This window comes from Hemiscyllium ocellatum, chromosome 3 (assembly GCF_020745735.1).
Source record: "Hemiscyllium ocellatum isolate sHemOce1 chromosome 3, sHemOce1.pat.X.cur, whole genome shotgun sequence".
NCBI lineage: Eukaryota > Metazoa > Chordata > Chondrichthyes > Orectolobiformes > Hemiscylliidae > Hemiscyllium > Hemiscyllium ocellatum.
In genome coordinates this window covers 7,291,483-7,306,177 of record NC_083403.1, presented here as the reverse complement: position 1 = coordinate 7,306,177, position 14,695 = coordinate 7,291,483, and the positions used below count along the sequence as shown (strand labels likewise).

The 14,695-nt window shown below is 44.7% G+C and overlaps 1 protein-coding gene across 6 annotated transcripts in view; it reads right to left on the bottom strand.

Annotated features, from left to right (window-relative positions):
- Window positions 1–14,695, bottom strand: part of tjap1 (tight junction associated protein 1 (peripheral)) — a 138,048-nt gene that overhangs the window by 22,850 nt on the left and 100,503 nt on the right. For all 6 annotated transcript variants that reach the window (XM_060848134.1, XM_060848153.1, XM_060848181.1 and 3 more), the window contains one exon: window positions 1,210–1,371. In XM_060848134.1, coding sequence (XP_060704117.1) covers window positions 1,210–1,371 — 162 coding nt within the window. The remainder of the gene's footprint in view (window positions 1–1,209; window positions 1,372–14,695) is intronic.

Here is a 14,695-nt window from a genome sequence, read left to right as displayed (position 1 = left end):
AAAACAATGCAACACCATATAAAACAGGAATTGTTGCTCCTGGAAATCGAGGAAATCAGCTCCAACACCTAAAATGCCTCAAAAAAGGAGCAGCTGTTACAACCAGAAATTTTTCCTGTCCTCCATGTTCGATTACCCAGAATCCTTGGAACTTGGGGAAAAAAAAGTCAAAATCACAGCATTTTTAAAAGAGAGAACGACAGACAAAGGCAGCGAGCACATGGTCTGTCAGGGAGAGAGAGAGAGAGAGAAACCCACACTGCTAACTGACACAGCAGTGAATCAATTCGCAGTTACTGCCTTTGCTGTTTGAATTCATTATCGCCGAACATCGGAGTGTGTTTTGGAAAACTGAACAATTAGCAAAATTCCCAACTGATCTTGGAGGAACCTGTCTGGGAGAGGTCACAGCACAGAAACAGATAAATAAACAGTTTTAAGTGTAGCCATGCTGTAAGCGAGTAGAGTGAGTTCTTTCTTGATTATATATTTTTTTGGGATCTGTCTCTTGATTAAATTTTAAAAATATAAGCCATCAGAATGAAGTTAGCCTGGAGCAGAGTTTCGTAGAGCAACAAGACGGTGCTATTTTCTGGGTCTGTAGATTGGAAGGAGCAAGATGGCCTTTAGTAGAGTGATATGCCCTTCTCATCGTCATGGAAGTTTTGGGAGAGTTTAAGGGTTACTGAACGTTATATCTCCAATAAATGTAGTTGGTTGTGAATCCTATCAGATCGAATGGATCAGCAGTTCGAGGCAATGAGGAATTTACAGGTGACGGATGGCAATTATAGGAAGGGAGAAAAGGTCATTAGATTTTCTTAGTGGAGTTACTTTAACAAGATCAGGCTGGTTACAGACGATCTAATTTGTTGGTAATTAAAGGGATGTTTGCAGCAGCTTCACTCGATATGTTTTTCATTGCATTTTTGTCATCCTGCATTATAACACCCACCTGCAATCTTGTTGAGACTTGATCCTCAGACATACTGTTTCAAATGGAAAACATCTACCTTTTATTACTCTCAGCTCTGCAGTACTCATTCACACTCCTTAACTGAACATAAAAAAAAACAACACATTGTTCAACAGCAGAAGTCTGAACAACAAACAATCACACTGACATTGCTCATGGTGTGGATTTGATCCGAGATACGTACAGAGCAGTGAGTGAAAAGTTATACAAAGACATTGGGTGAAGCTGCTGACCTGCGGAACTTGTCCTTCAGTTTATCCATCTCTTCTCTGGCATGGCTCAGCTCTGCTTCAAGGTAATGGCGACTTGATTCAAAATCACTTTCCATTATCTCCAGTCGGTTTGTGCTGACAGTCAGCTTCTCTCGCAGATCCTGGTTCTGCTGCTGTAACTGTCTGTTTTTAAACAAAGATTAATGAGCATTCAAGGGACGTACTTGAAAATATTGACTTAAGAGGCACTGCTTCTCAGAATAACAGCAGAACACTAGTCCTTTGGGAGGAGAGCGAGCGAGCAGTTCAATGGACATGGCATGAAGGGAACTTGGCCAACCTGAAATATGAGCTGAAAATGTGTTGCTGGAAAAGCACAGCAGGTCAGGCAGCATCCAAGGAGCAGGAGAGTCGATGCGTCTTCAGGAATGACGAAAGCACGACGATTTGGGCACAAGCCCTTCTTCAGGAATCCTGAAGAAGGGCTCATGTCCGAAACGTCGACTCTCCTGCTCCTTGGATGCTGCCTGACCTGCTGCGCTTTTCCAGCAACACATTTTTCAGCTCTGATCTCCAGCATCTGCAGTCCTCACTTTCTCTAACCTGAAATATGATGCAGACTCAAAGGCACGCAATCAGAGGCAAGCTTGGGATTTTTCTGAGGATGAAAATGGGATGGGGAAAGAAAGTTAGAGACAATTTCAATACATTGACCAAGGCCTCTGTGAACTGCAAGCTGCACATAGACACATTGAAACAAACCAGATTCACTACTACTTTGTAGACGCTGCATTGATCACTGGAGATCATTATTCAAATTCCACATACAGCACAGAAACAGACCTCTCAGTGCACACTGACCATGTTCCCAAACTGAACTAGTCCCAACTGCCTGTGCGTGGTCCATATCCCTCCCAACCGTTCCTATTCATGAACTTATCCAAATGTCTTTTAAACATAGTAACTGTACCTGCATCCTCCAATTCCTCTGACAGTTCAGTCCACACACTAATCAAAAAATGTTGACCTTCATGGCCTTTATAAAGCTTTCTCTTCTCATCTTAAAAGAAAAATTCCCCTAGTTTTGAACTCTCCTACCTTACAGGAAACGTCTTTGTTATTCATCTTGGGTAATCCAAGATGGAGGATGGGAAGAATTTCTGGCTGTAACAGCTGCTCCTTTTTTGAGGTATTTTAGGTGTTGGAGGTGATTTCCTCGAATTGAAGGAGCAGCAAATACTGTTTTATATGCTGTTGCATTGTTTTGGCACTTTGGAAAAAAAAGTCAAAACAACAGCAGTTTAGAAGGGAGAAGAGCAGACAAAGGAAGCAAATGGTGAGGACAGTGCAGGAGAGAGAGAGAGAAAACCTGCACAGTTACTGCCTTTGCTGTTTGAATTTGTGTATCACTGGACATCGGAGTACATCTGGGGAAATTAACAAACAGGGAAATTCACAACTAAATCTTGGAGGAACTGTTGGGCGAAGTTCACAGCACAGACTCAGATAAGTTAATCGTTGTTTTTAAGTGTAGCCTACAGAGAATCTGCAGTAGGGAGTAGTGTAGGTTCTTTCTTCAGGATGTGTTTTTGGAGATATGTCTCTTGATTAAACTTAAAATATAAGCCATAACTACTCATTTAACCTGGGGCAGTGTTTGTGGAGGAATAAGACGGTGTTATTTTCTGGGTCTGTAGATTGTGAAGGAGCAAAAATAGCCTTCAGTACAGTGATATGTACTTCATGTCAGATGTGGGAGTTTAAAGAGAGTTTAAGGGTTACTGCGGATTATATCTGGTCATAAATGCTGTTGGATGCGAATCTTATCAGATCAAATGGATCGGTTGGAGAGACAGTTAGAAGCAATGAGGAATTTGCAACAGCAACAGTATGTGATGGATGGTAGTTATAGAAAGGGGGGGAAAGTCTCAGATACACTCACATAGATGGGTTAACTCCAGGAAGGGTAAGAGAAGTAGGCAGCTGGTGCAGGAGTCTTTTGTGGATATACCCATTTCAAACAGGTATGTTGTCTTGGAAAATGTAGGGGGTGATGGATTCTCAGGGGAATGTAGCATGAACAGCCAAGTTTCTGGTATTGAGACTGGCTCTAACGCAACGAGGAGTACATCGGGTTCCAAGAGACCAATTGTGTTAGGGGATTCTGTCGTCAGAGGTACAGACAGACGTTTCTGTGGCCAGCAGCGACAAAGCAAAATGGTGTGTTGCTTCCCTGGTGCCAGGATCAAGGATGTCTCAGAGAGGATGCAGAATGTTCTCACTGGAGAGAGAGGCCAGCAAGAGGTCATTGTCCGCATTGGAACCAATGACATAGGAAGGGTAAAGGTTGAGATTCTGAAGGGAGATTACAGAGAGTCAGGTAGAAATTTAAAAAGGAGGTCCTCAAGGGTAGTAATATTTGGATTACTTCCCGTGCTATGAGCTAGTGAGGGCAAGAATAGAAGGATAGAGCAGATGAATGCATGGCTGAGGAGCTGGTGTATGGGAGAAGGATTCATGTTTTTGCATCATTAGAAGCTGTTTTGGGGTAGAAGTGACGAGCAGGACGGATTGCACCTAAATTGGAAGGGGACTAATATACTGGCTGGGAGATTTGCTAGAGCTGCTTGGGAGGATTTAAACTAGTAAGGTGGTGGTGGTGGTGGCGGGGTGGGGGGGGGGGGGGGGCAGGGAGATAGTGAGGAAAGAGATCGATCTGAAACGTGTACAGTTGAGAACAGAAGTGAGTCAAACAGTCAGGGCAGGCAGGGGACAAGGTAGGACTGATAAATTAAACTGCATTTATTTCAATGCAAAGGGCCTAACAGGGAAGGCAGATGAACTCAGGGCATGGTTAGGAACATGGGACTGGGATACCATAGCAATTACAGAAACATGGTTCAGGGATGGGCAGGACTGGCAGCTTAATGTTCCAGGATACAAATGCTACAGGAAGGACAGAAAGGAAGGCAAGAGAGGAGGGGGAGTGGCATTTTTGATAAGGGATAGCATTACTGAGGGAGGATATTCCCAGAAATACATCCAGGGAAGTTATTTGAGTGGAACTGAGAAATAAGAAAGGGATGATAACCTTATTGGGATTATATTATAGACCCTCTAATAGTCAGAGGGAAATTGAGAAACAAACTTGTAAGGAGATCTTAACTATCTGTAAGAATAATAGGGTGGTTATGGTAGGGGATTTTAACTTTCCAAACATAGACTGGGACTGCCATAGTGTTAAAGGTTTAGATGGAGAGGAATTTAAGTGTGTACAAGACAATTTTCTGATTCAGTATGTGGATGTACCTACTAGAGAAGGTGCAAAACTTGACCTACTCTTGGGAAATAAGGCAGGGCAGGTGACTGAGGTGTCAGTGGGGGAGCACTTTGGGGCCAGCGACCATAATTCTATTAAATTTAAAATAACAATGGAAAAGGATAGACCAGATCTAAAAGTTGATGTTCTAAATTGGAGAAAGGCCAGTTTTCACGGTATTAGGCAAGAACTTTCGAAAGCTGATTGGGGGCAGATGTTCGCAGGTAAAGGGACGGCTGGAAAATGGGAAGCCTTCAGAAATGAGATAACAAGAATCCAGAGAAAGTATATTCCTGTCAGGGTGAAAGGAAAGGCTGGTAGGTATAGGGAATGCTGGATGACTAAAGAAATTGAGTGTTTGGTTAAGAAAAAGAAGGAAGCAGATGTAAGGTATGGACAGGATAGATCGAGTGAATCTTTAGAAGAGTATAAAGGAAGTAGGAGTATATTTAAGAGGGAAATCAGGAAAGCAAATATGGGACATAAGTTGGCTTTGGCAAATAGAATTAAGGAGAATCCAAAGAGTTTTTACAAATACATTAAGGACAAAAGGGTAACTAGGGAGAGAATAGGGCCCCTCAATCATCAGCAAGGCGGCCTTTGTGTGGAGCCACAGAAAATGGGGGAGATACTAAATGAGTATTTTGCATCAGTATTTACTGTGGAAAAGGAGATGGAAATTATAGACTGTAGGGAAATAGATGGTGACATCTTGCAAAATGTCCAGATTACAGAGGAGGAAGTGCTGGATGCCTTGAAATGGTTAAAGGTGGATAAATCCCCAGGACCTGAACAAGCGTACCCGAGAACTCTGTGGGAAGCTAGAGATATTTATATCATTGATAGTCACAGGTGAGATGCCGGAAAACTGGAGGTTGGCTAACGTGGTGCCACTGTTTAAGAAGGGTGGTAAAGACAAGCCAGGGAACTATAGACCGGTGAGCCTGACCTCGGTGGTGGGCAAGTTGTTGGAGGGAATTCTGAGGGACAGGATGCACATGTTTTTGGAAAGGCAAGGACTGATTAGGGATAGTCAACATGGCTTTGTTCATGGGAAATCATGTCTCACCAACTTGACTGAGTTTTTTGAAGAAGTAACAAAGAAGATTGATGAGGGCAGAGCGGTAGGTGTGATCTATATGGACTTCAGTAAGGTGTTCAACAAGGTTCCCATGGGAGACTGATTAGCAAGGTTAGATCTCATGGAATACAGGGAGAACTAGACATTTGAATACAGAACTGGCTCAAAGGTAGAAGACAGAGGGTGGTGGTGGAGGGTTGTTTTTCAGACTGGAGGCCTGTGACCAGTGGAGTGCCACAAGGATCGGTGCTGGTTCTTCTACTTTTTGTCATTTACAGAAATGATTTGGATGTGAGCATAAGAGGTACAGTTAGTAAGTTTGCAGATGACACCAAAATTGGAGGTGTAGTGGACAGCAAAGACTGTTACCTCAGATTACAACATGATCTTGACCAGATGGGCCAATACTGAAAATGTGTTGCTGGAAAAGCGCAGCAGGTCAGGCAGCATCCAAGGAGCAGGAGAATCGACATTTTGGGCATGAGCCCTTCTTCAGGAATGAGGAAAGTGTCTCCAGCAGGCTAAGATAAAAGTAGGGAGGAGGGACTTGGGGCAGGAGCGTTGGAAATGCGATAGGTGGAAGGAGGTCAAGGTGAGGGTGATAGGCCGGAGTGGGGGTGGGCGCGGAGAGGTCAGGAAGAAGATTGCAGGTTAGGAAGGCAGTGCTGAGTTCGAGGGATTTGACTGAGAAAAGGTGGGGGGAGGGGAAATGAGGAAACTGGAGAAATCTGAGTTCATCCCTTGTGGTTGGAGGGTTCCTAGGCGGAAGATAAGGCGCTCTTCCTCCAACCGTCGTGTTGTTATGGTCTGGCGATGGAGGAGTCCAAGAACCTGCATGTCCTTGGTGGAGCGGGAGGGGGAGTTGAAGTGTTGAGCCACGGGGTGGTTGGGTTGGTTGGTCCGGGTGTCCCAGAGGTGTTCTCTGAAACTTTCCGCAAGTAGGCGGCCCGTCTCCCCAATATAGAGGAGGCCACATCGGGTGCAGCGGATGCAGTAAATGATGTGTGTGGAGGTGCAGGTGAATTTGTGGCAGATATGGAAGGATCCCTTGGGGCCTTGGAGGGAAGTGAGGAGGGAGGTGGGCGCAAGTTTTGCATTTCTTGCGGTTGCAGGGGAAGGTGCCGGAGTGGAGGTTGGGTTGGTGGGGGGTGTGGACCTGACGAGGGAGTCACGAAGGGAGTGGTCTTTTCAGAACCCTGATAGGGGAGGGGAGGGAAATATATCCCTGGTGGTGGGGTCCGTTTGGAGGTGGCGGAAATGACGGTGGATGATACGATGTATAAGGAGGTTGGTGGGGTGGTGGTAGGTGAGAACCAGTGGGGTTCTGTCCTGGTGGCGGTTGGAGGGGCGGGGCTCAAGGGCGGAGGAGCGGGAAGTGGAGGAGATGCGGTGGAGAGTATCGTCGATCACGTCTGGGGGGAAATTGCAGTCTTTGAAGAAAGAGGCCATCTGGGTTGTTCGGTGTTGGAACTGGTCCTCCTGGGAGCAGATGCAGTGGAGATGAAAGAATTGGGAATATGGGATGGTGTTTTTACAGGGGGCAGGGTGGGAGGAGGTGTAGTCTAGGTAGCTGCGGGAGTCAGTCGGTTTATAGTAAATGTCCGTGTTGATTCAGTCGCCCGACTTAGAAATGGAGAGGTCTAGGAAGGGGAGGGAGGAGTCTGAGACGATCCAGGTAAATTTGAGGTCGGGGTGAAAGGTGTTGGTAAAGTGGATGAACTGTTCAACCTCCTCGTGGGAGCACGAGGCAGCGCCGATACAGTCATCGATGTAGCGGAGGAAAAGTGGCTGATGGAGTTTAATTCAGATAAATGCAAGGTACTGCATTTTGGGAAAGCAAATCTTAGCAGGACTTATACACTTAATGGTAAGGTCCTAGGGAGTGTTGCTGAACAAAGAGACCTTGGAGTACAGGTTCACAGCTCCTTGAAGTGGAGACGCAGGTAGATAGGATAGTGAAGGTGGCGTTTGGTATGTTTTCCTTTACTGGTCAGAGTATGGAGTACAGGAGTTAGGAGGTCATGTTGCGGCTGTACAGGACATTGGTTAGGCCACTGTTGGAATAGTGTGTGCAATTCTGGTCTCCTTCCTATCAGAAAGATGTTGTGAAACTTGAAAAGGTTCAGAAAAGATTTACAAGGATATTGCCAGAGTTGGAGGATTTAAGTTATAGGGAGAAGCTGAACAGGCTGGGACTGTTTTCCCTGCAGCGTCGGAGGCTGAGGGGTGATCTTATAGAGGTTTACAAAATTATGCGGGGCATGGATAGGGTAAAAAGGCAAAGTCTTTTCCCTGGGGTGGGAGAGTCCAGAACTAGAGGGCATAGGTTTAGGATAAGAGGGGAAAGATATAAAAGAGACCTATGGGGCAACTTTTTCACACAGAGAGTGGTACGTGTATGGAATGAGCTGCCAGAGGATGTGGTGGAGGCTGGTACAATTGCAACATTTAAGAGGCATTTGGATGGGTATATGAATAGGAAGGGTTTGGAGGGATATGGGCCGGGTGCAGGCAGGTGTTTAGTTGGGATATCTGGTCGGCATGGACGGGTTGGACTGAAGGGTCTATTTCCATGCTGTACATCTCTATGACTCTATGACCTTATCCATATTCATGATTTTATAAACCGCTCTGAGGTCAGCCCTCAACCTCCTCCTCTCCAGTGAAAAAAATCCCAGCCTATTCTCATTATTTAAACCATCCAGTCCAGGCCATATCCTGGTAAATCTTTTCCAAACCCTCTCCAGTTTAATAATACCCTGGCGATAGCAGTGTGACCAGAATTGTACACAGTCCTTCTAAACCGGCCTCACCAATGTCCTGTACAACCTCAACTCCTGTACTCAAAGCTCTGAGCAACAAAGGCAAGCGTGCTAACACCTTCTCATCCACCCTGTCTACCTGCGATGCAACTTCCACGAATTATTTACCTGAACTCCTACCTACAACACTACCAAGGGCCCAACCATTCACTGTGTAAGAATTGCCCTCGTTTGTATTATGAAAATGCAATACCTTGCATTTATTCGTATTAATCTCCATCCGCCTCAGCCCATTGGTCAAGATCTCTTTGTCATCTTCGATAACCTTCTTCACTGTTCACTTTACCACCAATTTTGGTGCCACCCACAAACTCACTAACCATGCCTCCTCTACCCTCATGCAAATTGTTGATGTAAATGACAAACAGAAGCAGACCCAGCACTGATCCCTGTGGAACCCCACTGGTCACAGGCCTTCAGGCCCACAAAACACCGTTCCACCATCACCACCAGTCTGTCTCCTACCATCAAGCCAATTTTGTACCCAATTGGCAAGCTCACTCTGGATCCTATGTGATCTAACTTTACTGATTAGTCTACCATGTGGAAACTTTTCAAAGAAATACAGAAAAATACAAACCATGAGTCGCAGTTATTTTTCGGGTAAATAATACTTTGAACACAGTATAATAGTTCAAGCTCAACAATGCAATCAAGCCGACAGCAGTTAAACAACATGGACAATGTTTCCTTCATCTGGAAGGGTTTCAGGTTCAACTTCATTCACAAAAACTCAGACTTCTAACCAGAACCAAAAACCAGAGGGATAGAATTGAAAAGAGAAGTCATGGCTGAGCCTAGATTGAACCTCGCAGAGACCACACTTAGATCATAAAACATTCTAACTTTGAGACTGGAGCAAAGCTGCCAAAATGCTCTGGATATGGAGCGATATAATCTTCAAAGTTGGGGAGGGTGACTTTGAGGTCTTTATTATCAAGGAATTCACAGCAGATATTTCTGGGGGAAGACTATTTTGGAAATTGGAGTCTTTTTAAAACCAAACATTTTTCGGCTACAGCAATATCTGGACTTGTACAAATACAAGGAGGTCTCTGGTATACGAATAGAGAGGAAAGGTTCAAAGGAACACTGATTACACAATCATATCAAAGTGTATACAGGGACGCCACTTTATCAATGCAGTGCTTCAAAATGCAAGAATATTTTTCTTACAAGGAACAGACAACAGGAAGGTGGACAATGGTCACCCTGGCAACATGGGAGAAAGAGAGCACTGTAGATGCTGGAGAACGGAGTCACAGAGTGTGGTGCTGGAAAAGCACAGCCAGTCAGGCAGTATCTGAGGAGCAGGAGAATCGATGTTTCGAGTATAAGCTCTTCGTCAGGAATGCATTCATCACACACACTCATCACATTCCTGATGAAGAGTTTGCGCTGGAAACGTCGATTCTCCTGCTCCTGGGACGTTGCCTGACCGGCTGTGCTCTTCCAGCATCACACCTTTTGACTCACCCTGGCATCATGACCACCATGGCCATTGTCCTTGAGGGTTTAGACACAGGGCTGGCATAGTATCGGCGGCCAGCCTCCAAAGGAAGTTCCGTCACCCAGGGACTGTGAAGCAGGGCTGAGGGGTTTAGACAGAAAGAGGGTCTGGGGAAACAAACTATCACCTTGTTGGAAGATGACCCAGAGGACCCTTATATCAGTCAAAGGCAAAAACAAAGAGAAAGACACCATTTCAAAAGCACAGGCTCTGTGCCTCCATTCTGCAGGACTGTTTTGGGATTAGTAACACATTCTCATCTGTCGTGACACAAAACTCCCTTGATCAACTTAACCGACTGACCACAACCAAACTGCGGCTTTTAACAAACTCAATAAATGGTTAAAAAAAAAACGAGGAAATTCTATTTAGTGCAAGAGCAGCTCATCATTCAGGGAATCACACCAAGCATCAACTGACAGCAGTGATCAGATGTTGAGATGGGCAAGGGTTTGACCTTGAATGTTACAGCAGGTCCCAGATGCACTGGCTCCCCACAGGATCCTGTGAGAGATTCAGCCCAACCACAAGCAGCTCAGATTCGGAGAGGATCCACCCAACCTTATCCTTGTTTCCCAGATGATTGAACAATGGGGATGTTTTTTCCCATTTTTATAACACCATCTCTGGATGAATGTGTGTCTGCTCCTTTAAAGGGGATTTAGTTTAAGCTGGTGTAGGAACAGTTAATGGTTCATGTTGCTACTTGTTAAGAACAAAGTTTTCTCATCAGTTACTTTGTGTATTTATTGAGGAAATCGACTGGATCTGTTTTGTGTGAGACAATAGTAAAACAATTTCATCATCTTGGTGCCTGATTTGAATACCTCGGTGTTTGGGAATTGAGTGGTGCAGTGTCATCGCCACTGCAGTCCTCTCTGTGTCATAACCTGCACATTCAATTGCTCCTTTTATCAGACAACTCAACGCCTGTCATATTCATAAATATGAAGTTCTAATCTCTATTCAACCTGGGCTCTGTGTTTTCAAAACAAATAGGAAGATTCACGCAAAGATGGGCACGACACTCCCCAAAACCATGACCAGAAAGTTGGCCCATGGTTTCTGTACCCACAAGGATCAACTGGTGTCTGAACTTGCTTCTGAAAAGTTATTCAAATATAAATATCGATGACTGGAGGACATTCCTTTCAAAACTGCTCAAGGAATTTAAACCAAATTAATCGGCATGCCATTCTGACTCTTTCTCATCCCAAAGACTCAGCAGCAAACTCCGTATTGAAGGACCTGGCCACCACTCCCCTTGCCAACTGCAGCACTGATTCCCAACGTGGAACCATTTGAATTGGCAGAAGGATCAATCAGGGGACGCATGATAATAACAGACTTCAGTCAAAAGCCCAGCACTGCCCCCTCTCACAGCCCTGGGGTGTCTCGAGGGCACATGGACTTGCTTGATTCTTTCGTGGGAGGGTGATGTCATTAACAAGGCCAATATGGGTAAATACAACAGTTGAAGGCAGCGGCTCAGTACCACCTTGCCCAGGGTATCTGAGGCAGCACAGTGGCTCAGTGGTTAGCACTGCTGCCTCACAGCACCAGCATCCCAGGTTCAATTCCTGCCTCGGGTGACTGTTTGTGTGGAGTTTGCACATTCTCTCCGTGTCTGCATGGGTTTCCTCCGGGTGCTCTGGTTTCCTCCCACAGTCCAAAGATGTGCAGGTTAGGTAAATTGGCCATGCTAAATTGTCCATTGTGTTAGGTGCATTAGTCAGAGGCAAATGGGTTACTCTTCAGAGGGTTGGTGTGGACTGGTTGGGCTGAAGGGCCTGTTTCCACACTGTAGGGAATCTAAAGAAAAATATGCTGGACCAGTCAGCAAGGCCTGTGCCAGATAAACAAATCATAACATCACAAAGATCAGTCAGGATCAAGTCAGTCTGGAGACATAGAAGGGAACACCCTCCACCATGAAAGGAATGGGGACTAACCTATTGGGAGACTCCCGATGGGAACACCCTCCACCATGAAAGGAATGGTGCCCAATCCTCTGGGAGAATCCCGATGGGAACATCCTCCACCATGAAAGGAAACGCGCCTAACCCACTGGGAGAATCCCGACGGGAACATCCTCCGCCATGAAAGGAATGGTAGCTAATACACTGGGCAAATTGTCTTCACATTCAAGGATTCTCTCAACAGAAACTGAGCCACAACTCCAGCCACAACCCATAAACGTCCGGCCAGTTTAATCTTCAAAAAAAATCACACAATAACCCAAATGGGTTGCAGCATGGTCTCTTACATTCCTAACTTCATCCCTAGATTTCCTTGTTCTTGTTCTGATCACCTAAATACATGCACTGCCTTGAGATGGGTGCCCACGTTGGTTCAGAAAGCAAGTGTTGCTGTTGGATTTACATTTCAGGGGATTGTGTAAATGAATGCTGATCTTTTCCTCTGATTTAAACTTGGCCAGCGAGCTTGTATTCTATTATTACAAGTTGCAATACTGGAAGGGCTTAAAATACTCCCTCAAAATATATATTTTGTTGCAACCAAGAGGTAAGGGTAAAGGGGAACATCACCTCTCCCTATCTTTAACCTTAGGGAGGTTACACATTGCAGGATCTTCGAAGCTTGTCCCAGAAGGTTTTGTGTAACTATCCAAGATAGAGACGACTAATTCTGGAGGGCAATGGTAAGAGGGCGCAACTCGGTGGAGTTGAAGGGTAAATGTCACAATGTGGTCGGAGTTGACCTCCAGTGGATGAGGGTCAGATCACACTAACAGCAGATCCTCTGACACAAACAGGTTCGAGCAGCAGCAGCAGCAGGGTAATGAGATCACATCGGGAGCTGCTATGTAGGTCAGCCATTATGTTACTGAATGGCCAAGTGTCCCACTCTTTACCACGTCACAAGATTTGAAGTTTCTAATGGATGCCAAACTCAGTAATATCAGATCAATTTTCCTACTGCTTGTGTTAAAAGCCAAGCTTAGAAATAATGCGCACATTGTTTTACAATGGCTAATTCAGAGAAATCCCAGGTGCCAGATGGACTTTAAGAAAGTGGATCTGATATAGTCAGTGTCCTGCTCTAAAGGGAAACAGCTTTAATAATTCACACTTTCTCCTCTATTTCAGGTACCTTATACCTAGCCTTCATTCATAAATGAGCAGGGAATTGGCTGAGTCGAATTAACAGCTGTGTTTGGCAGCTGCACCCAAGAAGAATTTGCTGCAGTTGTCAGGGACTGGCTGGGGAGTGCACAAAAACATTTGCTGTTTGGTCTGAAACTCCCAGAAACGTTTGTGAAGACTGGAGCATTAATGATCATATCACTGGCAGGGTAATTCAGAAATCTAGACAAATGGTCTAAGGACACAGTACAAATCGCCACTGAGGCAGCTACTGAAACTGCATTTCAGTTCAAAGATAAACACGAACAGTGAGCCTGACATTTACGGAACGCCAGAGGGGCTTGTTCCTGTCCTATATCGATCCATGTTCTATGGTTACTGCTGTATTCCCTTTCTCATTGCTGATTTATAAAAAGATGCTGAGATGAATTACAAGGATTTATTTTTGAATGTGTTACCACACACTTTCATGGTCATTACATCCTGAACCAGGACCTTCTGGAACAGAGAGAGGAACAGGATCAGTGCATTACAAGACACTTTCATTCTTTTGTAGAGTTTAAATAAAGATATGCGATTTAAAACTCAGCTCTGAAGCTTTCACATATAAATGAAACATCTTTTTCCCCTTTTGAAGGTCAGAGGAAGGTGGAAAGGGGCAAACAGTGCCAAGAATAGAGATCCATCAGTTCCACAATATCATGTGAATCCAAATGTTTTACTTTGTAAGCGTAGTGAGTCACAACATCAAACTGGCAGCTAAATTACTAGGATCAAAAGGATAATTAAATCAGTCAGCAACTGTAGGAAGTTGCTTTTAAATCATAAGCCTCATTAAATCATTAACACAGTCATTCCAGCAGCAGAGCTGAAGGAGATGTTAGTGCCTATGTCATCAGCAGCCATCTCACTTGCTGAAGATGACTCATGCTTGCAGAAGGCTGGCTGAGAGGTCTCAGGGTTGTCTGTAGATCCATCTCATTCTTACGGACTCTCCCACAGAGACATCAGCATCAAATGTTGGTCTGGAGCACGTCACTGGGTACAGCTAGACACAGAATGCAGGGACAATTGGTGGCTGTAACCATGGTGATTCACCAAGCACTTCCTCTGGATCTGAGAGGGAATTTGGAGCACTGCTCCAGATTAAAAATAAAACGATTAAGTTGCAGTAACAACAAACAAGTGAGTAACTGGTGAGGAGGGGTTGAAATTCTGAGGCTCCAAAAAATGCAATTGGTAGAAAGAAAGTTCTATGACCCTAATGTGTCTGGGCCATTGTATGAAGAGAGTGGCTTCAATGGAAACAGGTCTGTGGTTGTTAGGTGAAAAACGTGCTTATTTCTGTCATGTCTTAGTACTTGGAAGGAAAAGAGAGTGGGAAACAGTGACAATAATACCAAACGTTGCAGCATTAGGAAGGATCTCCTGTCCCCAAAAAACCAGAATCATACTTTTCAGAAGGTTGTATAAATATTAAGATTATGGAAAAGCATAAAAGTCTAACCTAATTCTCAAGTTCTTGCTCTCTAGGCCCAGGAGGAGAAGCGATAGGTAATTAAGGGTAGACAATTTGACATTCCTGCCTCCAGTTTCCCAAAGATCCATCCCACCCTGGCAATGTTTTTCTACAACCTCCCCCATCGGGGAGAAGGTACGGGAGCTGGA